This window comes from Elgaria multicarinata, chromosome 13 (assembly GCF_023053635.1).
Source record: "Elgaria multicarinata webbii isolate HBS135686 ecotype San Diego chromosome 13, rElgMul1.1.pri, whole genome shotgun sequence".
Lineage (NCBI taxonomy): Eukaryota > Metazoa > Chordata > Lepidosauria > Squamata > Anguidae > Elgaria > Elgaria multicarinata.
The window spans coordinates 15,817,473-15,840,390 of record NC_086183.1 but is presented as its reverse complement, the minus strand read 5'-3'; the positions used below and the strand labels follow the sequence as shown (position 1 = coordinate 15,840,390).

Below are 22,918 nucleotides of genomic sequence, written 5' to 3'. Positions count from 1 at the left end.
GCCCGGTTGGCCCGGCTGGAATTTATCCTGGTTTCCTCCTGCAGCGACGCGATCCGACCCGGCCTGACCTCCCCACGCCCAGGGCTCTCGCCTCCCAGGAGCGCAGCCCCCGAATCCCGGGCCCGGAGCGGCTGGCACTCTGCACGTGGTCAGAGGGCAGGGGTTCTCCCTTCGAGATTCCCAGGACACGTGCTCAGGTGGAACCCCGCGAACCTCCCTGCTTCCGGGTCCCTGCTTCCTCTGGGCTGCAGCCTTTGGGGAAAGGAAAACTTCATTTTGGACTCGGGAGTTTTATTCCGCTGGCCGGGCTCCGCCCCCGAAGCAACACTCTGCACCGGAACCGGGGGAAAGCGTCTGGCGAAGGAGAAACGAAGGCGTGCCCTTGAGCATGTGCAGAGTGGCTTTTCCTGAACCGGCCTCGGTTCGCCCGAGCTTAGGGGGCAGGACTTCCCGGGCGGAAGGCGTGCCTTGCTCTGCGGCTTGAGCCCCGGCACCTCTCGGCCGAGAGTATCCTCCTGCCAGCCAGGCAGGCACCTGGTGCTCTCCCCCTCGCGGCGCGCGGGGACGGCTCCGTGCGAGCCAGCCACAGAGCGGGCGGCGGCGGCGAGCGGCTCTGCCCGTTCTTCTTCTGGGGCTTCGGACGGCGCAGGCAGGCGGGCGGGCGGGCGCCTCGAGAAGAGCAGCGCCTTGGGGCCGGGGGAGCCCGCGGCGGGAGGGGCAGCGGCGGCTCCCGGGGCTTCTCCTCCTCGCCTTGCCGCCGCCGCTGCGTGGAGCCAGGGCGATGTTCCCCGCTGCGCTTGGCGCAGGCAGCCCGGAGTCGGACGCGCCCTCGCCGCTGCCGCCGCCGCCGCGCCTAGTTGCCGGGCGCCCCATCCTCGCCGCCGCCCGCGCCGAGCCGGAGGTGTAGCGGGCGCCGGAGCCGGGCTGGGGCTTGGCCGCGCCTCGCTCGCTCGCTCGCCCGCCCGCCCAGGATGCTGACCTGCTGCCGCCTCCCGCGCCCGCTCCTGCTGCTGCTGGCCCGCTCCTGCGCCACCGCCGCCGCCGGACTCTTCTTCGGGCTCGTCTGGCTGCACTCCTGCCACGGGATGCCCCATGTCATCCGCATCGGTGAGCGGCCGGCCAGCCGGGGGAGCCCTGGCCCCCGGAGCGCGCGCGGCGGGCGGGGCAGGGCAGGGCGCCGGGGCCTTGGCTGGGCGCGGGGGGCTTGGCTAGTCCACTCGGGCGGCTCGCGGGCTCGTTTGCAGGGCGGGGGCGCTTGCTCCGCGGCGCTGCGGAGCGGACTCGGGCGCGGGGCGCTTGCTCAGCGGAGGGGAGCGTCCTCCCCCATCCCCGCCTGCAAGGGGCTGAAACGCGGAACGCAACGGGGCGGAGGGCGTCGCTTCGGAGCCAGGCAGCCCGAGCCTAGCCCCGGCTTGGGCTTTGGCGCGAGTTGCGCTCGTGTTGGGAGCGAGCGCAGGACAGGCCGAACGCGTTCACCTTGCAAAGGCGCGGGGTTGTGGGTGTGGGCTGTCCGTGGGCCAAGCGGCTGCGCCCCGGGGAGGGAGTTGGGATTTCCAGAAGAGGTCGGGGTGTGTGTGTGTGCCTCCCCGCTACCCTTCCAGAAGTAGTTTGGTTTAGAAACTTTTGTAAGTCAGAGGTCAAGAAGGCAGAGCGGCGAGGCGGCGTCTCTCGCCCCCCGCCCCCTTCGCTTGGTCCTTTCCCTTTTGTGCTGGTGGAGAAGAGCTTTGGCGTGGAGCAAAGTTGGGCTGGTTGGCAGCGCCTGCAACGCGCTTCGGGTGTGTGGAGGCCGCTGCTTTGGAAGAATGCTACCCGGGAGGCTTCTTCGCCCTGGGCCAGCAAGTGCTGCGCTAAAGGGCTACTGTGGTCCAGGGACTTGCCGAGGGAAAGGCAGACGCCCAGCCGTTTCTGGGCGCAGGAGGGAAGTTTAAATGTCGAGGTTTGAATTCGGATGCTGCTTTCCAGCAAGCACTTAAGGGGCCCTTCCCTCTGGATTTGGACTCCCCCCTCCAATCGAGTACCAGATAGTGTTAATCGAAGCAAGGAGCCCGCTTGCTGCCACATTTACTGACCTCCAATTAAAACGAATACTGGAAGACTGGGCCTGCAGGAACCCTTCCCCTTGTTTGATGGAAGAACTCAAGGAAGGGAAACCCAGGAGCGGGACGGCGGTAAAATACCTGAATGTGTGACAAAGTGAATGGTAAAAGTGAAAACATGATCTCGCGTCTTAATTAAAATAAAACATGACCAGATCTCTCCTTTCCCAAATGCTTTAATCTCAGGGGCTGCCCTGTGTTTAAATAGCTGCATTTGCTTTGTCTTCGCAAATTATCACAGGGGGTTTTATTGCATGGCATTTGTGGCGGTGGTGGTGGACATAGCAAATCAAATAAAAGCTGGTGCCTGTGGTGAAAAATTCCACCCGATAAATAACATGAGGCACAGACAGTCTGCTGGGAAAGTCTCCTGCACAAGCCCCCACTTAAGAGAAAGGGTGCCGCATAAGAGCACTATTGCGTTTGTATGTAACAGAGCTGCCCCCCCCCAAAAAAATCTCTGCCTGAGGCAGCTGCCTCTATGCATATAGATTCTCAGGAGTTGGCTTTGTTCTCCTCTGGCACTGGGACAGCTGTCTCCAGCCGAGCTGCCCGGTGTGGGGGCTGTGGCCACATTATCCAATAGCATTTGGTCAGAGCAAATATGTTTGGAGGGACAAACTGCTATGTAATTTTGGTGAATATCTCTCTTCTTCTCTTCAGTTCGATACATTCCCTCCATCCATCTGGAAGTATGGTTTTCAAATAATGGACAATTGGGCCTTGACTTGCTGACAGTTAAATCCAAATTCTGCTGACCCTCCTGTGTGTGTGTGTGTGATGTGGATTGCAGTGGCCGTGGCCTGCTTTGACAGCCCTGTTGCTTTGAGTGGCCGTGGATGCTTCAGCAACATGAGTTCCAGATTCTACATTTGCAGTGCTGTCCATACAGTGATGAAACTGTCCAGCCCACGTTGTTTCCCCAGCAAAGCTTGGTGTTGTATAAGAAAGATGGCTCTGGGGCTGTGCTCTGTTCACATGACCCCCTGAGTCCATGGGGACCGTCGTCTTTCAGTCGCTGTATTTCCGCAGTGCCTTCATAGGCTGAAGTGGTTGGCACCTGCTGTATTTGGCATGGATTCAGTATTCAGGTTGCATCTGATTGGTTCACTTTGTGTTGGGCTGGCTGAATGTCAGCTTGGGCTGCTGGACAACTTCACAGAAGTTCCCAGGTTCGATCCCTGGCTTCTCCAGGTAGGACTAAGAAAGAATCCTACCTGAAACCCTGGAGAGCCATTTCTGCCAGTCAGTGTCGACAATACTGGGCTAGATGGACTAAAGTGTCTGAATCAATATAAGGCAGCTTCCTATGTTCCTAAGATGCTGTGACATGTATGTTGCCAGAGTAAGACTCAACGGGTTGCTCCCAGTGTCCATCAACACACTTTAATGTTTTCACGTTGGTAGAGGGGCTATGGATTGAGAAGCCAACAGGCTTTACTCTGTGAAAATTGCATTCATTGTGCTTCAGATGCCAAATGGGTTCAACTTGACTTCTAATGCAAGTGCTGCGCTAAAGGGTGCCTCTCAATTCATTGCAAAAATTAACTGGGAGGAGAGAAGATTGTTCAATATGCTCGAAGTCTGTGGCCAGAGCAGCTATGTTACTTTCATGGACATTTCTTGATAGTCTGTGGACTTAGCCTTGGTTGTAAACACAACTAAAGTATGTCAACTCTGGTTGTTTGGTACTGTTGTGTTTGTGCCACTTAAGAGTGGATACTCTGTCTCTGTTTGGATATTTAATTGAAATCATTGTTTAGGGGGATGTAGCCGACACTCCTATGGAGTGACATTTTCTAGGAAGTGAAAAGGCACCTAAAACGGCTTTGTAGAGAGAACAGAGAAGAAGCGGCTGTTCACAGCATTCTAGATGCTACATTCTGCTTCGATGCATTATTTACCGAGAAGCATTCGAGTGCTGCTGTGCCAATACTGATTGTCAAGTGCACACCATTTAACCATGATATGCAGGAGAAAGAATAATTTTAAAAATGTTGTTTTGTAAATCTGGCTTTGTTGGGCTTTTCCTTTGGAGCTGGGTACAAGTGCCTGGTGTTTAATTTTTGAAATGTTAGCTAGAAAAACATTCGCTTAAAACTATATAAAAATGTCCTTTCTACAATGCTAAATGAGGGAAGGGAGTTGAAAAGACAGAATGACAAGAGAATTTGTAGCAACCGCAGCAATTTCAGGTTTAGATCAAAGTCAACAGAGCTTTCCTATGCCGTTCTGTCATCTTCCCTTTTTAGGAATTCAATGATTTCCTCCTCCCTGGTTTCTTAATTTAATTTTGTTGTCACTTCATGTTGACTTAAATCAGATTGTACAATAAACTAGAGATAGAAAAGAGTTGTAAAAATTAAGAAGCTTGTTGAATGTTACTGCCTGGTTACAAGATTTGATACTGAAAAAGAGATTGCAAGCAAAATGAGCCTTTTTTGGGTATGTGTGTGTGTGTGTCTGTGGTTCTGGTGCACCAGCCTGAAATAACGTTTTTTCTTGAAATTATTTTTCCCCATTGAGAAAGAAGGTATCACAGTATCTTCTTATATTCTTTCTGGGAATAAACTAGTTTAATCTGTATTATGTGCAAACTAAGTATGAACGTATTTTTCACTGGAAAATCTTTAGGTTTTATCCTGCAATTGTCGTGTAATTTTGAGCATAATATTTTTAGAGTGTGATTTATTATGCCTGGTGCAAATGTAATTGCCGTTACAGTCATGAGGACTGCAAATCAGCACAGGGTAAATCTGAAATAACCCAACTGTTTTATATGAATATCAGTTGGTGCAACTGAGATGGCTTCTGGTAGCTTGCAAATGCTATTGAAGGAAGTATTGTTGTTTGTCGTGAGTGCCTCCATGTGAACCCAACTCATTCAGCATTTTTACTTTAAGCACACATCTTGCCTGCCTGCCTGCCTTTTTTCCACTCCACCTTCAGCAGGGCTTGCCGACGCTGCACGAAACCTCAGTTTCCCCCAGTGCCTCTTTGCAGCCCATCACATTACAGACATTTGGGAATGAGCCTTGCTAAAGGAGACGGCAAAGCCTTTTCAATTGTATGAAGCCTTCAGATGGCACGTTTCATATTTTGATTGCCGTGGCAAATAAATCGTCTGACGGAAGCATCAATTAATATTCTGCCTTGTTGAAATAGGTCAAATATTTGGAATGTCTAAAACGGGTAATTTTTTTAAAAAAAATATCAAATATGCTGTGGATCAGGGTAAAAGTGTAGACTTGAAAGAGGAAGGTCATGTTGTCAGGGATCCTTGTATTTGTACAAGTGGCCACTCTGGATCCAGGGCATGAAAATATGCCTGGACAAGCCTTCTGTCACCTGTGTGTGCCGTGGTGGCGTAGACTTGAATGGGAAAATTAGGTTGTGTGAAAGCATAGGAGCTGGTCCGGCACCTTGCCAACATGTAGCTACAAGTAGCCCCGGAGTGCTCACACAGACAGCAGCCCTCTGTCTTTTCTGAGTAAAAGTGCTGCGTTGCTGGCTTGCCAGTGCGTTCTGCAGATTGACTGTTGGAAAAGATGCTTCTTCTGTTTGTGTATGCTGTTGTTACAATCCCAGCAAGGAGAGGGGTGGGCTATTTTGCCATTAGCGTCTAAGGAAGCTGGGACCAGGGCCACAATTCTGGTTTTGAAACAAATGGGCTGAAATAAGAGATGAGTTATGCTAATTTATGACTGAAAAAAGAGGTTGTGCCATCAATTGTTTGGATAAAAAGCAAGTAACACAGAAGGGAGGCATGTGGGCGGTTAAAGCTGCTGAAATAAAATAGTTCATTGATTATTTTATAGAAATGTGTTGTGAACAATTTCAATTCATAATTATGCTTCCTTGAGAGGTAGGCTTATTATTCTCAGGACTTATTATTCTGTTTTCTTTTCTTTTTAGAAATGTTATTTTTGGTCTCCCCTCCCCTCAAAGGAATTTAACAGCTTTCTCTTTCTCCATTCCTCCAATAATAATTTCGCTATTGAAGACTACAGTGCTCAGTTGCATCTGTTTGATAGTGTTCTGTGATCTATCAGGGGTAAAAAGTTTCATATATTATTTTGTCTTGAATACGATTAATAGCTTGGAGGAAATCTTGGTGGTGGGGGCTGGAAGCAGTGATAGATGGTGTAAATAGGCCTCCAGATATCATAGGACTGGAGTTCAACAGGTGCAGACATAGCTGTGTGTTGGGAAAGCCATCTGTGTTGTATGTTATATGAAGGTGAGCGGTCTTGGATAGCAAGCAAGCCCCTTCTAGTGTGTAATAATTATATCCCACATTCCTAGATGTTTTATGTTAAGCCATTCTTGATTCTGCACACAGAAACGGATCCTCCACAGATCCACTTGCTTGCTCCGTCTTTCTTGCAGTGTTTAATTCAGTAGCTGCCATCAGTACAAAGAAGCATTGCCAGATTTGTCCCACTATAAACCTGGATCGATGCCTTGAAAGACAATGGCTTGGCTCCCAATTTGTGGAAACATAATTGAAAATCAATGCTATCGAAGTGAAACGGGTACAGAACTGTTTGCAAGATCAGGGGTGATCTTGTCAGGATAATTCCACAGGATTAGGATTCTGGGCCAGGGTGACGTGATAACTTCTCATCGGTGCAAGCCGGTCTGTGCAGGGCTCTCTCTTTTCCAAAGCAGTGATTTGATGTGTCACCACAGTCAAACGGGGCCACAAAGCCTGTCTGTGGGTTCGTGTCTCGGTGAGTGTAAAACAATGAGAGAAGAACCCTTGCGGCGTTGGCGGCTCTTGATGTGATAAAGCTTAGCTATACAGGAGCAGACACAAACTGAATGAAGATCAATATGCCCCCCCCCCGCAACCCCCGCGTACCCTCCCTGCGCAAAGCAAATAGCTTCAGACAAGTGGTTTCTTGCCACCTGGGAATGGAACAACCAAGTTAGAAAACATTAACTTGAGGAACTGTCCCTGCCAGCTCAGAAATTCCAAATCCCTTAAAAAAAACCCTTTTAATCACAGAGATGGAAGAAAATGGAATGAAAAAAAAAATCTGTTCATATTCAGGCTAACTTAACAAGAGAAGATTCAACCCCAGGTTGGATCTGAAAGCACCCCATACATCCCAGCCCTTGGGTTGAAGGGAGGCGGAGAAGTATCTTTTTGAGGGACCAATCAATATATAAAATGCTGGAAGCAAGCCTACGTGTCCCACAGAGTTCTTCCTCATGCCAAAGCATGTGTGTGTGTGTGTGTGTGTGTGTGTGTGTGTGCATGTTGTAAGGCTGCATTTTGCCATACCTGCTTTCAAAATTAAACAGAAATTCTGTATGCACATCCTAATATTTCGGGGTACTGCTTAGAAAAAGCCCCTAGAGGCAAAACAGTCAATGAAAAATTATGTGCTGCCTATGAGAGTATAGTAGCCAAGATTGAGGCAAATGCCTGTAAGTGTATTCCCATTGAGATTGTATTGGTTTAATATGCTCTTTTAATTAATTTTATGTATTCGATTTCTATTGTATTGTTTTGCTAATGCTGTTCACCCGCCTCAATACAAAGGGAGAGGCGGGTAAGAATTATTATTATTATTATTATTATTATTATTATTATTATTATTATTATTATTGGACACTCTCTATGCATATTAGTGCTGTGCCGAAAATTCCTCCTAATTCCTCCCCCCTCGACCATTCTCATTCAATTTGATAGAAAAGTAATTGCTTTCAAAAAGAAATTCAAAGGAGAAGAAAACTTTGGAGAAATACTCATGGGTTGGGTTTGGGGTCCTCATGCTGACTTTTCTTATGAGGTGGCCAAGAGGACGATTGTCCTGTCTTTCATTGTAGCTTGTAGTCTCCTCAGCTCCCTGCACTTCATCGTGAGGTAATTCCTCCCATAGGGCTTTTTCAGACCAGAAAAATACAGGCAGCCTGGGAGGCTGCAGAACAATGCAGAGGCATGTCAAAGAAAGAAAAAGCAGCCACTTCACAATGATTAGGTAAGCTCAAAAACACCACCAAAAGACATTCAAAATAAATTACAAAACCGCCTGAGAATGAGGCAGAAAAATGGAAGCCTCTTTCATGGGGAAAAAAAAAGGAAATTGGAGGGTAGGTTTTGACACAGCGCCAGCAAAGCTGCTTCCCTGGATCTGTACACAATACTACCCCCCTCACACGTGGCTACATGGTTTTCAGGAAAGTAGTGGTATTCTAAACATATGCATTAGAGATAAGATGTATCTACAATCTCCCCTCAGAAATTTAATGTTTCGAAGACCTTGGAGAATGACAATCAGAGCTGAGCCTAAATTGCTCAGGAGACATTTTTCTCAAGAATGTCCTGAAAATTCCCTTTTCTCCCTACTCTCCTAGAATTTTCTCCAAAGTTTGTTCACCTTTGTTTCTGATGTGGCGGCTGCCTTCCCTTTCCCCCCCACAATGATGCTTGGTCTGGGGCGTGGTGGGGTGCGTGTGTGCAAAACCGCGGCCCGTTGCCACTTAGGCCGTAGCTAGACCTAAGGTTTATCCCAGGATCGTCCCGGGTTCATCCCTGCCTGAGCGCTGGATGCCTTGTGTGGCACTTAGATGAACAGGTTTGACCCCAGGACAATCCTGGGATAAACTTTAGGTCTAGCTACGGCCTCAGAGTAGCAGTGCAAAAACCCTTGGGAAAAGAGAAAGAAGCTGTGCTGCTTGTGCCAGTGGTGAGTTCTACCTGTCAGAAACTGTTGGGAGAATCTCTCCTCGCCCTGGAGAAATTGGGTGAAATTGTTCACCCCATTTCTCTGCCTATGAAGAGTGGGGAGGATTTTTGAGAGGCTATTGCTGCACAGCTATGCGTGTGTGAAATAATTTTATGCCGTTCCTCATCCAAAAAGGCTTCCAGGGCAGCTGGCATATACTCAATTTAAAAAGACAATCCCTGCCTGCAGGCTTACAATCTGAAATGACGCAACACACAAAGAAAAAACAACTGTGTGTGTGTGTGAGGGGGGGATTCATTCGCATAGCAGGGCGGGCGGAGTGGCTGGCTCCGCTGTTCCTCTCCTCTCCCTAATCTCAGCCTGTTGGAATGGCTGCTGCTGGTGTGAATGTAAACTCTGCATAGTCTACACCGTGCATAAAAATTGTACTGGAAAAGCTGGAAAGGTCATTTAGTGTCGGGCCTGAATATTCCTCGTCACCATTGACATTCTGGGCTCCGTCGTGTGTATATGTAAATTTGGAGTGAAGCTCTTATTTACACGTAATGGAATTTTACCTGCCGGTGTGCAGCCATTTGTCCCTTAGCATAAGCAAAGCCCCTTCCTCTCACCTCCCCCAGCCCCATTTATGCTTTCCTTCAGGTGTTTGAAGGGATGTGTTCTTTTACAGAAACCAGAAAGCCTCTGTTGTTTCTGGCATTTTTTGCTCTTGTTCTTTTTTGCCACTTGTGCTTCTGAAATCGCCCTCCATCCTTTCTTGCTTGAGTCTGATCGTGGCAGGTGCTTTTAATTTCAGGTCACACAGTACCTGGTAATTCCTGTTAGGTGGGAGGGTGGCGGTGTAAACTGTACAGCAGCAAGATGAATTTCAAGCTTGAGTGTCAATGCTCCCTCTTCGTGGCAGGCAAATCTAATTACTTAATCCCTGCTCTCGTGAGAACCGTGTACGCACTATTAAGGCCTGGGAGTAGAACGGGGAACCACACTGCCGTTGAGGTGGGGTTTGGAAAGCCCAGAATTTAGAAGTAGGGTGGGACAGACCAGTTGTTGGCCTTGTTCTCTTAAAATGCTACGGGCTGTTTCATCAAAGTGGGTTTTGCTTCAGGAACAGCTGCTTCATTCTCAAAAGAAATACACTAGGTGGGAAGTTGAAATTTTGAGGTCTATTTCTTTACGCCAGGTACAGATGTAACTTCTAATCTTCTGGCCAACCAATTTGGTTGCTGTTTACCATTCTCCATACTGCAGGAGATCCATATACAATTAATGCACTTCAACCAGGGGCTGTCTGTACATGGGGAAAGTACCACAGTGGCTGCGGATTTACGCTGCATCAGTGATACGACGTAGGCGCAGCTTCACAGCCACTGTGGGGCTTTCCTGCGAAGCTGCGGATTGGAAAAAGTCAGGAACACACCCTGAGTTTTTCAATCAAAGTGATGTCAGTATGGCTCTTCCGATAACACCCCACGAGTGCCAAAGGCACACAACTACTATAGTAATATGCAATATACTAAAAATAGTAAAAAAAAATGAAAAAATGAAAAAGGGGTGAACACTTATACCAAACAAAAGTTTATATAACGTAATAAACAACCATAAACAATTATAGTACACATTAGAATAATGATATACAATTGTAGAAACACAGAATCACAAAATGTAAACACAAATCTCAACAGTATGAGCTTTGACATAAGTATGTCTCTTTTGCCAGCTGCTGGCACTCCAGGGCCAATCCGGGGGCAGTTGCTGGTAGGTGACTGGTGATTAGTCACCTTGCACCATGGGTACCTGGATGGCTGCAGGAAACCCCGCTCTCCCTTTTCGGAGTTGGGATTACCCAATGCCACCCCGGGAGAAGGAAACTGTGGGGTTTCGGAGGGAGGTGGTGCCAACCTGGCACCGAGAACACAGCCCGCTGTTCTCTCTCACTTTGCACCTTTATGTTCTGTGGTTGCCTGTTAGTTAGGGTGACCATATGAAAAGGAGGACAGGGCTCCTGTATCTTTAACAGTTGCATGAAAAGGAAATTTCAGCAGGTGTTGTTTGTATATATGGGAAACCTGGTGAAATTTCCTCTTCATCACAATAAAGCTGCAGGTGCCCTGCCCTCTTTTAAATCTGGTCACTCTAGTATAGCTCCTGCAGCTTTAACTGTTGTGATGAAGAGGAAATTTCAGCAGGTTCTCCATATATACAAATGACACCTGCTGAAATTCCCTTTTCTATGCTACTGTTAAAGATCCAGGAGCCCTGTCCTCCTTTTCATATGGTCACCCTACTGTTAGTGTCTTGTTCTCTCTTGAAGAAGTGCTTTATAATAACGCTCTTTGACTTGACTCGGTATTGGTAGGAGCTCTCTTGCCCACCTGGCAGGCTAACTCACTCCATCTTGCCCTTTTTAACATGACAGCTCTTAAGCCCCTGTTATGTTAATAATGCCAAATGAGAGGGGGGTGATCTGCTGCAAACTCCACAGCGGGTGTTGACTGGCAGCTGGTGCTTCAATGGTGCATCGCCAGCAGAGGGCACTGCGTTTCGATGACACTTCAGACGTATCTCCACAGCCTGCCCTCCTACCTGTACCATTTAGCCTCTCTTTGCTTTTGCTGAATGATGCCTCTCGTGCTTGTAAATGCTTGTGGCTAACTTCCACCCTTTCCCACAGTCTCAGGCTTTGCATTGTGTAGCCTTTTTTTGCATTCGTACGGTTAGAAAGGTTTCATGTAGGCAACTGGATGTGTTTTATGTCCTCCATTGTATTCCCTGCCCAAAACAAAGACATGTTTCCCCCTCCTCTGAACCCTGTGAAACCAAGGTACTATCCATAGTAAGGAGAAACTAGGTGCAGTTCAGAAACTGGACAAGAATGCTAACACTTCTTACTACAGACCATGGGCTCATCTACACCAAGCAGGATATTCCACTATGAAAGCAGTATAAAGAAGGCAGGAGCCACACTACTGCTTTATAGCGGTACTGAAGTGCACTGACAACTGCTGGGTCCCATGACACATCTACACCAAGCAGGATATTGCTCTACGAAAGCGGTATGAAAGTGGTATGTGTCAATGGACCCCAACAGTTGTCAGTGCACTTCAGTACCGCTATAAAGCAGTAGTGTGGCTCCTGCCTTTTATATGCCATTTTCATATCCTGCTTGGTATAGCTGAGCCCCATGTTGCCATCTGGAATGCCTGTGAAGCCTGTGGGTTGTTGCTGATAGCAGAGAGGTGAGGTTCCCTGCTAAAATTCTTTGTATGGAGGCCATATGGCATATGACCTCCAGACTTCACTGTCCTTGCAAGTGAATGCCCACTTTTCTCCTCTCCAAGCTATGTGTGTTTCTCAATCCCTAGACGCTAAAGACTGGTTCTCATAATAAGTTTTGCAGGATGTGTCCCATTCACATGGATGATTTCCCTCCATGTGGTTTTGTGCATGTGAAGGAGGAGTCTGGCTGGTGATGGTCAAGTGATGCTGATTGGCATTAAAAAAATCCTGATGAGCAGCTGATGGTGGCTGAACCGGTGAATGCAGTACACATTGGTTGCTGTGCATTCTGGATGCCTTGGTGACAATGCCAGTGCTTTTGTGAATCAGTCACAACTTACAATTTCATGGCTCTCCCTGTAGTCCGAAATGTGTATTCTGGGCTGTGAGGGGGCAGCAGTCATGGCAGGTGAGGCCGAGGCTGGGGGCAGCTGTACCCAAATCCACCCCTGAGCCGGTATTCCATAACCCAGAGTTCCTGAGGTCAGCTGCTGGATCTGGAAGCTGGTACTGGCTCTGGTGCTTTGTTGGGAGGTAGGGCAAGTGCTGCAGCTGGATGTGCAGCAGGCAGGGTCCTGCTCAGCTGACCTGGCAAAGGGCAGAAGGCCAGGATGAGGCCCAGCCAGCCAGTCCAGAGGCTTTGTGCTGCCTGCCAATGATTGGGGGTGAATGCGGCACACCCTGATCCCCTTCTCTGTCTGAAGAGGGGGCTTCTGAGCTCTGTGTGCCCACAGGACTCCTCAGGAGCTGCTTTTGGCCTTCATGGAGTGAATATTGGCTGTGTTCAGATGCCACTTCCTCTGATCCTTCAAATTCATGCTGGATCTGGCTTGCAATGCTGGTTTGGAGGAATTGCTCAAACCACAGTTTGCCAGTGTTGACATTGTGGGGCAATCTGGTTTGTAGAAATCTGAAAGTCTTTTATTAAGCTGTGTAGTGGGTGGGGCCAGGTGCAGGAGGATGGAACATGTGCCTATACAGCTCATTGCTGATCCTCCAAACTGTGGCAGATTGGAGAATGGAAGTGTAAGTGGTCCATGTTCCAGATGCTCCAGTCTTGCCCCTCACTTCAGGGAGAGAGAGAGAGAGAAAGGACCCTTGCTGAAAGCAGCACTACCACACCACATCCAACAGTCCATCTCTGTTAGGCCATGAGGACCACGTCCAATTGCTTCCACCTCCATGGGTGGCAGCATGATGCAGAGAGTAACAGCGAGGAACCGGGACAAACCGCGACGCCCACCCACATGTTCCGTGGTCTCGGGATCATCCCAAGACCGTGGATAAAGCAGGCTGAAAGGGTAGGGCGATATCCCGGGGCAAGGGAGGGATCATCCGTCCCTGCTTCCGGGATCCCCTGTGCGTCATGTGGACGCACAGGGACGATCCCGGGAATTGCCCTGGGATAGCACCCTGTCTAGCTATGGCCAGAGAGAGAAATAATTCCAAAGCAGCAAGCTCAGTGAGGGCAGAACCAGGTACTGTAGTGGATCATGATGAGAACAGAAACGCCTGATGTAAGCTGTGTATTTTTCAGTTTAATAAATAGATGCCTGTCATCTTTTGTCTTCTGCAATAAAACAGTAAATAAAACCTGGAATAAGCCACAAGCTGAGCTAAGCCAGGGAGGTTTATTGAGACCTGGTGTCAGACTTGCCTTTTACTATTCTGCACTGAGTTTAGAGTACTTGCGAACCCAATGGTGAGAATTATATTATTCCACCATCTGACCATCCCATAGAACGTGAGCTGAGGGAACTTTCCCAGTGGCTGCAGCAGGAGTAGCCTGTTCGCAGTGGGGCTGAATTTCGTAATGAGGAATTGTTTTCTTTGGCACGTGTACAGCAGGCTTTCAAAAGAACTCGTTGTGCAGGTGTGCATTTGCATCTGAAGAACTGGCACTTCTGTTTTGCCAAATCTCTTCAGGTGATTAAAAAAAAGTCATGTTTCAGTCTAAAGGACTCTTAGCTGGAGATGTTACAGGTCAGACTGGCTTATGAGAAGAACTATGTGTGTTTTGAATATTACAACAACAACAACAATAATAACAACCATACCACCACCACCGCTACCACCACTACCACCAGCAGCACCATCTCCACCACTGTCTATATACCGGACCAAAGAAAATGAAACCACGTTGCTTGTCTGTATAAATTGATGAGCTTTGCATCTCTCCTTTCCTTGGGTAATACTTTGGCTCCTTAGTGGGCTCCTTTCCTGCCATTTTGTTGAATTGTGGACCTTGCCTAGCTGCCTTTGATTCTCCCTCCCATGTCTTATTCCACGGTGGGTGGGGGTAAAAGGTGCTGTCACCCTGTGGCTCCTCCAGTTGCACAGGGTGAGATTGCAAAAGTGTCCTTGCCGGTGAGATGCCCACAGCGGCCCACTGCCTTTCTGTTCCCCTCCTGCCTGAAACTTCCATGGCGTTCCACCACTGTGCCTTGAGCCCTTCTGCCTCTTGGGCTTCTCTTCGCTGCCGGGGGAGACGGCGCACGTGCCGTGCCATGCCGCTAGTGCTGAAAGGAAGGGACCCCAGGAGTGACAAGCTCCCCGCCTTGACGGCTTGCGAGCTAGAGCGGGCAGGACAGAAGTTCAGCGAGAAGTCAGAGAAGGATAAAAGAGCAGAGAGAGTTAAATGGCAGGGAGCAGGGAGAAGAGGTTGTGCAGGAGCCGTGTGTGGTGGATGCAAGAGGCTGCCCCTAGAACAGCAGGTAGGAAGAAGCTCAAAGGCAGGTTTGGAAGAAGAAAACAAAGACCAGAGGAGTGCAAAGCGTGAGAAGGGGGATGTGCTGGGAAAAGGGGTGGGAGTCTTGCGGTGCCTGAGGACGATTTCAGATGCCTTGCGCTGCAGTTCCACCATTAAAAAGTCATGGCTTTTTGCCTCTCCGGTTGATGAAAACATAAGAGAGTGTTCTAAATATAGTGGGTGTCCCTTTGTGGATGCTCGCTGTTCCCGAGGCTTTTAGTTGAAAGCTTGGAACTTCAAGATCTTCACACTTCAAATAAATAAATGAAAACCGTTGGCAAATCAGGCCTTGGTGACCTGTCACTGGGGATTTACCAGCCCTGCCTTCTTGGGTGGCTGAAAGTTCTTATTCAAGGCACAGCTGGAAAAACTGGAGTTCACCGAGATGCTGTGTACAAAGGAAGATGGGAAGCCTGCCACAGAGGCATGAACCCGGGACACCGATGCCCAAGCCTGGGCCACTGGGTGTCCCTGGCACTGCCAGTGTAGCTCTCCAGGTGCCTGCTGGCCCGATCTCTCATCAGGGTTAGATGTGCACAACTCTGCAGCTTCCTGGTGCACTTGAGTGGCTGCTCCCAACTCAGGGGGCAGAGCTGCAGCTGTGTGCAGAATCAAAGCCGATCCCCCAAAGCCTGTCCCTGGGTGAGAGAGTGCCTCTCTCAGATGTCCCTGATACCATTCTTTCTTCTAGTGTTTGCACTACCTAAGAGCTGGCTACCCAGGGCCGGTGTCAGGCTATTTTGTGCCCTAGGCAAGGCAAGCTACTTGCACCACCACCCCCCAAAAATCACTAACTTCGATTTTTAAGAACAGATGTTTTGTAGAAAAAATAAAAAGCATAATATTTGAACTTACTATGTTTTTTCTTAAAACAGCTAATTTGTATAAAACTGTGACCCTTAAAGGTCAGTACTGCGCCCCTCTGAGGTCTGCGCCCGAGGCGGCTGCCTAGTTGGCCTAATGGTAGCGCTGGTCCTGTGGCTACCTGCAAGCATTTGTGGCAAACCCTTTCCTTCAAAGCAAGAGTGGGTCTGAACGCTACAGCAGCCTCCGGGAAGTGACACCCTGCAGTCAGGCCACACTCTTTCACACCTGCAAACCGGTGGGGGAAGGAGACTGATGGGCAAATAGCACCCTGCCCCAGAATAGCTGTGTTGGTCTAGATCCACCCACCCAACTTTCTAACCTCATCCCCTCTCCATACGTTATACAGGGCAGAAGAGCTGGGCGCAAGATCAACAAGGGTGGGTTTAAGTGACAGGAAAGCAGGTTTCAGCTGAAGGTCAGGAAAACCTTCCTAATGGTCAGAGCAGCCAGGCAGTGCAGCCAGCTGCCTAGGGAGGGGGTGGGCTCCCTGTCGCTGGTGGTAGCCTTCACGCACAGACTGGACTGCCATTGAAATGGCCGTCCTGTGCTGAGAAGGTGGCTGAACTGGATGCCTTTAATGGGCCCCTTCCAACTCTGTGGTTCTATGATTCTAATGCAGAGTGAGGTGCACAGAACGATTTAAATCGAGAGCACTGATGCAGCAGCAGCAGCTACAGACACACATTCCATTTTGGCCTTAGTTAAAATAAGAGCTCTGCTTTTTTCATGTTCTCAGAAACATAAGTCTAGAAAAAAGGGTATGGTCCTTGACAAAACAGGCTAATATCAACAAGACAAGAGTTAAGGAAAACGCCGTATTTCTTCGATTGTAAGACGCTCACTAATTTCAGTACCACCAACAGAAAAAAAGCTTTGATTCTAAGGATAATAATCGCACCCGCGATTCTAAGACGCACCCCATTTTTAGAGATGTGTATATGGGGAAAAAGTGTGTCTTAGAATCGAAGAAATACAGTGGCTGTATTTACAAAATAATTGGAGTCAGCCCTTTTTTTATATACATACACAGAAGCTCTATTTAGGGGTCACTGAAGAAAACACCTCTGTCGAAACGCGTTTGATCTGTTTTTAACTATTTTGTTTTAAACTATTTTGTGCACACTTGTATACTATATGGCTCTTATTAGTTTTTATGTGCTATTTCTGCACTCTCAATGTTCATTATAGGCGTTCAAGCATTGGCGATAGTATTTTGTAAATACAACCATTTTCCTTAACTCTTGTCTTGTTGATCTCAGAAACATTAGAACCAAGGGTCCATCTAGTCCAGCACTCTGTTCACACAGTAGCCAACCAGCCATCGGCCAGGGATGAACAATTTAGGTGTGTGTGTGTGTAGGGGGGATTAGGTTTCAGCAGCTTTATTAGTCCCCATAGGGAGTGTGTTGCTCTATTGGGTTTTTTTTGTGTGTGTGTGTTTGTGTGTGTGTTCATTCCTTTACTCTGCCACAACCCTGCTTTCCAGTAATTTCAGGGAGTGCATGTTGGAGTCTCTCCTCCCCACTTGCACAATCGCTGTCTTCTTGCTCTCTCTCCTTCCCCATCAGTATTAACATTAAAGCCACACATCAAGGGTCAGCAGCAGTCCTTTGGGACAGGTTTGAGCTACAGAAGCTTTTTACTGGAGCGTTGCTGAGAGAAGCCACACTGGGTGACCCGGTCGACCTTTTTGAGGTTCTGCACTTAAGCAAATGTACAAAGTAATTCTTTATCTGTATATTCCCCCCACCCCACTCTGCAACATGTCCCAGCAAATGGTAGCTTTTTCAAGATGAATTGTTAAAATCATGTGCCTTTGCATGTGTGACAAATCATGGGCAGCCATTCTCCTTGCACACTCAATAATTTCCTTGCCTGCTCACTACCGACTAGTATATTTCTTCTCCTTGCCCTTAAAAAAAAAGAGAAAAAACTGCTTTCATGGGGCACAGTGTGATTTATTGAATAATCAATTACTTTATCTACCTAATGCTTTCAAGTAATCTATCAGTGCCAAAGCTATAAATCCAGCCTGTGATTTTAGCCTCTGCTTTGTGTCCTGAGGATATTTTGGAGTCCCCCCCCCCTTGCTTTAGGTTTTCACCTTCTAGAAACTTTTATTCTTAACGCATAAAGGCAAAACCAAAACTACCAATGTCTGTCATGTGACCTGAGAACCTTTTGCTCTTTGGGAGGTGAAGGCACACACTCCGCTAAAGGTTTGATTTATCATTGGGGAAAAGATTTTAATTGATGGGTCTGAAATGAAAGGACTGCTGCTTTTTTTTTCTTTTTTGGTTCTTTGTGTTACTGGGAATATAGAGAATAAAAAGAAAATCGGCAAGGTGGCTCTTATGACCCAAACAAAGAGAGGTAGCCTTTGTGCATGAAACTGTGTTCTCATTCACGTTCCTCAATAGCCTCTAAGAGGCACCTCTTTTATATGCAATTTTGGGAGGCTTTAATCAGTTACTTGATTCAATAACAGACCAAACCAACAACAGTAAACTTTTAATTTTAAAAAAATCATTTGAAGGAAAGATAACACTGCAATGGTTCCATATCTCTCTTTCACTTTTCTGTGCATTATTTTCTAACATCAGCATGGAACAAATACACCAGGGACTTGGACTGAAAATGAGAAATTGTGCACACCATAGGATGGGACAGGCTAATGTTGAAGTACTTTTGAAAGTGTTTACATAGACAATGCAAGATGTTCTGACTGTCCTTGAATGTGGATTCTGTCCACGGTGGTAGGACAGGGCAGGGCGTGTGGTGAGGAAGCACAGGAAAGCCATGATAGGTCTGTCTCCGCTGCTTTGGTTCATCAGCATATTTTCAGACACTTTTGTGCAAAATGTCCCCATACAAAAAGAGCAGATGCGTTATTATTATTATTATTATTATTATTATTATTATTATTATTATTATTATTTTATTTATATAGCACCATCAATGTACATGGTGCTGTACAGAGTAAAACAGTAAATAGCAAGACCCTGCCGCATAGGCTTACAATCTAAAAAATCATAGTAAAACAATAAGGAGGGGAAGAGAATGCAAACAGGCACAGGGTAGGGTAAGCAGGCACAGGGTAGGGTAAAACTAACAGTATAAAGTACAAGCAACATCAAGTTTTAAAAGCTTTAGGAAAAAGAAAAGTTTTTAGTTGAGCTTTAAAAGCTGCGATTGAACTTGTAGTTCTCAAATGTTCTGGAAGAGCGTTCCAGGCGTAAGGGGCAGCAGAAGAAAATGGACGAAGCCGAGCAAGGGAAGTAGAGGCCCTTGGGCAGGCGAGAAACATGGCATCAGAGGAGCGAAGAGCACGAGCGGGGCAATAGTGTGAGATGAGAGAGGAGAGATAGGGCGGAGCTAGACCGTGAAAAGCTTTGAAGGTTAACAGGAGAAGTTTATATTGGATTCTGAAGTGAATTGGAAGCCAATGAAGAGATTTCAGAAGCGGAGTAACATGGTCGGAGCAGCGAGCCAAGAAGATGATCTTTGCGGCAGAGTGGTGAACAGAAACCAACGGACTGATGTGAGAAGAAGGAAGGCCAGAGAGAAGAAGGTTGCAGTTGTCCAACCGTTATGGTGTTCTGCTAATGGTGTTCTGTACTTTGCAGTTAGACAGTGTTAAGTAATGTACATTGATGGCGCTATATCAATAAATAATAATAATAATAATAATAATAATAATAATAATAATAATGACTGTGTGAAAACATGGGGTTTGCTTGCAGGGCTATGACATGTTCTTACTAAGCCACAGTCATTTGAGGCTGGAGGCAGAGGACTTAGGCCTGCCAGGCTGAATGGCCATTGGCTAGCATGCGCTGGGTGTTGGCCAACGTTCTCTTTGCTGTTTTTGGAGGACCTCCGTACCTTGTGTGGCTTTCAGCAGGCTCTTCTCCCATTCAGTCCTGCATTGGTTACCACTGCCAGGACCATGTTGAGCTTCTGCTCCCTCAGCCAGGTCCCTCATTCACTTCTGCAGATTCTCCTGGATTTTGGGCAGCATTCTGCCTGCATGGGCCGGAGTATTCCAGAAATCCCCAACTGAAGTTTGTTAATGGATTCCACTCTGCCACTAGACAGCTGGGCTGATCTTCTTGCTGTGTGTGTGTGTAGGGGGGTTGGGAGAGATTTTTTTTTTTTTTGCAAGAAATGGTTTGCAGGGTAGCATTAAAAATGAATGCACACATTCCGAAAGAAGAGATACTGCCCATGAATCAATTGGTAGAAATAAATCAAATTCATGATGCGGCCTATAGACAGCTACTCAGAAGCAAGTCCCATGGAGTTTCATGGGGTTTATTCCCATGTAAGTAGGTGTAAGATTGCAGCCTCAGTCTTGGGCCCATAAATGTCGATGGATCCCAGAAGGCCTGATCTTTGCAGCAAGGCGAGTGCTTGATTTGTAGGACGCCATGTGGAATGTAATTAATCACTGTCTGTAATGACTTAACCCAAGCTTCCCCAAACTGGGGTCTTCCAGATGTATCCTGTTTTAGACGACAGCTCCTAGAAGTCCTATCCATTGACCATGCTGGCTTTGGATGATGGGAGTTGAAGTTGAAAACATCTGGAAGGCATCAGGTTGGGGAAGGTGAACTTAACCAATCTTAGCCTACTTGCCTTTGTTCTTGTGAGTGAAGCACCCCTAAGATGGCACGTGGGCCGTCTCCCTAAGCATTCTGACTTTTGTTGAAGGCTTGACCTGTGATGTGTGAAATTCCCACTAACCCTGAAAGGAGCGGGGTTGCAGATGCTTTGAAAACATTCCAGCACGGAAACCATCTTGGGCAGATTTGTTCAGAACATTAACCCTACCCCCACCCGGCTGCCAGATGACGCTGCTCCGCTGCTCCTGTTCACACAGGGCTGGTGTGTGTTATCTGTTTTGCTTGGCTGAAGATTTAGCTAAAATAAGGTTGCTGTTTGCTCTGTTTTGTTACACTGAAATATTAATGTTGCTTTGGATATTTGATTTTGGAGTGGAACCATTTCCTTACCCTGCTGTGAGGCTGTTTTACATTTTGAGTACCTGGCTTCTGGGGCCGGATCCATTTCTCCCAATTAGAGAGAAAGCAAATTGCACACTAAAAGCTGTAACCCAGCCCAATTTGCATCTCATTATCCATAATACTGTCCATTATGAATTCACATTTAATTTTAGTACTTTTTCAGAGGCAACTCTCAACCTAATTAAATCTTTCTCTTTCTCCAGGAATAAGCTGCTGTTCTTCTTCCCCTATTCCAAATGCCCATCTCTCTTTCTCAATGTATGGATGTGAAGAGTTCTGGCCCTTCCCTGACTGGAAGGAGAGCCTCTTCCTGCCATTTTGTGCTGCTGGCAAAATGGATCATTGTTCACAGGTGCAGGGCAAATAGGTTTATGTTAAAGAAAAGTCTAAACAGAAGTGCCTACCTTTTCTGATCCCTTGAAAGGACTGGACAGAGATGATAAAGATCAACAATTCCCCTTTTGATTATTAGGTTGGTTGTGTTGAGAGAGAATGAAAATGAAAGAGAGAGAGAGAGAGAGAGAGATGAACAGCTGGGATGGTGGATACTGTATGTCAAAGCTGTGCTCATACTTTCAGGATCTCACCAATATTCAGAGCCTTTGGCAAAATGGCTGGAATTATTCAAAACGAACACATCTGAACACCAGATAAGAAATGAAACTGTTTTGCTCTAGAAACATGAGGCACCATCGTATGATGATCCAGCTTGTGGGCTGGTTGCAAGAAATGATGCCTCATTCTTTAACTTGCCTATTATTATTATTATTATTATTATTATTATTATTATTATTATTATATCCCGACTTTTGTCCAATGCTGGGCCTCAAGGCGGCATTACAAAATTTAAAACATATACATTTAAAACCTATAAATAGAAATATACAAAGTTAAAAATATATTAAATATGTTCCAATATTAAAACATTTAAAATGACAGTTTTAAAAGTCCTTGGCACAGACAGATTATTCGCCAAAGCTCTGCCTGAACGAAAAAGTCTTTGCCTGCTCCCTAAAGCACATCAAGGAGGGAGCCAGTCTAGCTTCCCTGGGAAGAGAGTTCCAGAGCACTGGAGCAGCCACCAAGAAGGCCCTCTCCCGCGTTCCCACCAGGCGTGCCTGTGATGGTGGTGGGACTGCATGAGACGGGCCATCCAAGATAAGCAGGATGGTGTGTCTTCTGCTACACTAGTAAAGCTCTGCACAAAGGGAACTCAAATTCTGTGTATAGAAAGGCTATGTTTTGTGTTTTGTGAACCATAATTCCTCTTATTTTCTGCCAGCAATGGGGAGGACACAGCACCCATGTAGGATAGTGGAATTCCTTTCCAGTCCTTCCCCAACCCATCCACCCCAAAAATGTTTCACTGCCCCTCTCCCAGCTTCTGAGAATTCACCAGACACGCTTGCCGACATACTTTCAAGCTTATATTTGCAAAAGCAAGGGCAAGAAACTTGATCTTCAGCTCATTTGTTTTTAAAAGAAAGATGCGATTCTTATGAAGCTGAATTCTGTTTTGTGTTTTTGGTGTGGTTGTGCAGAATAGCAGTATTCATACATACAGGATACTACTGTTAATATCGACTGCTGTCATCTACCAGGTCAAGAAAATCTTTTGGATTGAGACGGGCAGTTCTATCAAACTGTGATGTTTGATAAACCATAGATTTATTTTGGACTACAGGTATAGGAACTCCCATACCAGTTTCCTTTGTTAGGGAAATTCCCCAGACCTGATAAGGGAAGGAACGACTTCACAACCGGTCCAGACACAGAGATTCTTTATTAACTATGCCCATAGGAGAAAGCCCTTGCCTCGTACAAACCGATGGCAAAAACTCTCTATCATCCACATCAGCATACTTTTATACTTCATCCAAGTTGCTCTGATGAAGTCATACTTTTCCCTCCTCCCTCCTGTGACTGATCACAAGTCCCATACATGTTCCATAAACAGAAACCCATTCTTACACAAACAATGCCATATTTTGGCAGCCTATGACAAAACGTTGCATTCTGTTCTTTGATAAGCACCTCAAGGAGAAATAGGAATTCCAGAGTATGCTCTGACCCTTCAGAAATCCCTGGTCAGAGGGCTTTCGATGGTAAATAGATTAAACAATGTGCGTCTCCAAGTCTGTGTTCCAAGAGATCAAGACAGCCTTGGGGCTTTCTGTGTCTTGTTGTTTTTAAAGGCACGAAGGT

The 22,918-nt window shown here is 46.9% G+C and overlaps 1 protein-coding gene across 1 annotated transcript in view; it reads left to right on the top strand.

Annotated features, from left to right (window-relative positions):
• Positions 1-1,044: 1,044 nt before the first annotated feature.
• The window catches only part of GRIK3 (glutamate ionotropic receptor kainate type subunit 3), a 221,864-nt gene continuing 199,990 nt past the window's right edge, over positions 1,045-22,918 (top strand). The window contains exon 1 of the mRNA XM_063139860.1: positions 1,045-1,107. Coding sequence (XP_062995930.1) covers positions 1,086-1,107 — 22 coding nt within the window. The 5' untranslated portion in view covers positions 1,045-1,085. The remainder of the gene's footprint in view (positions 1,108-22,918) is intronic.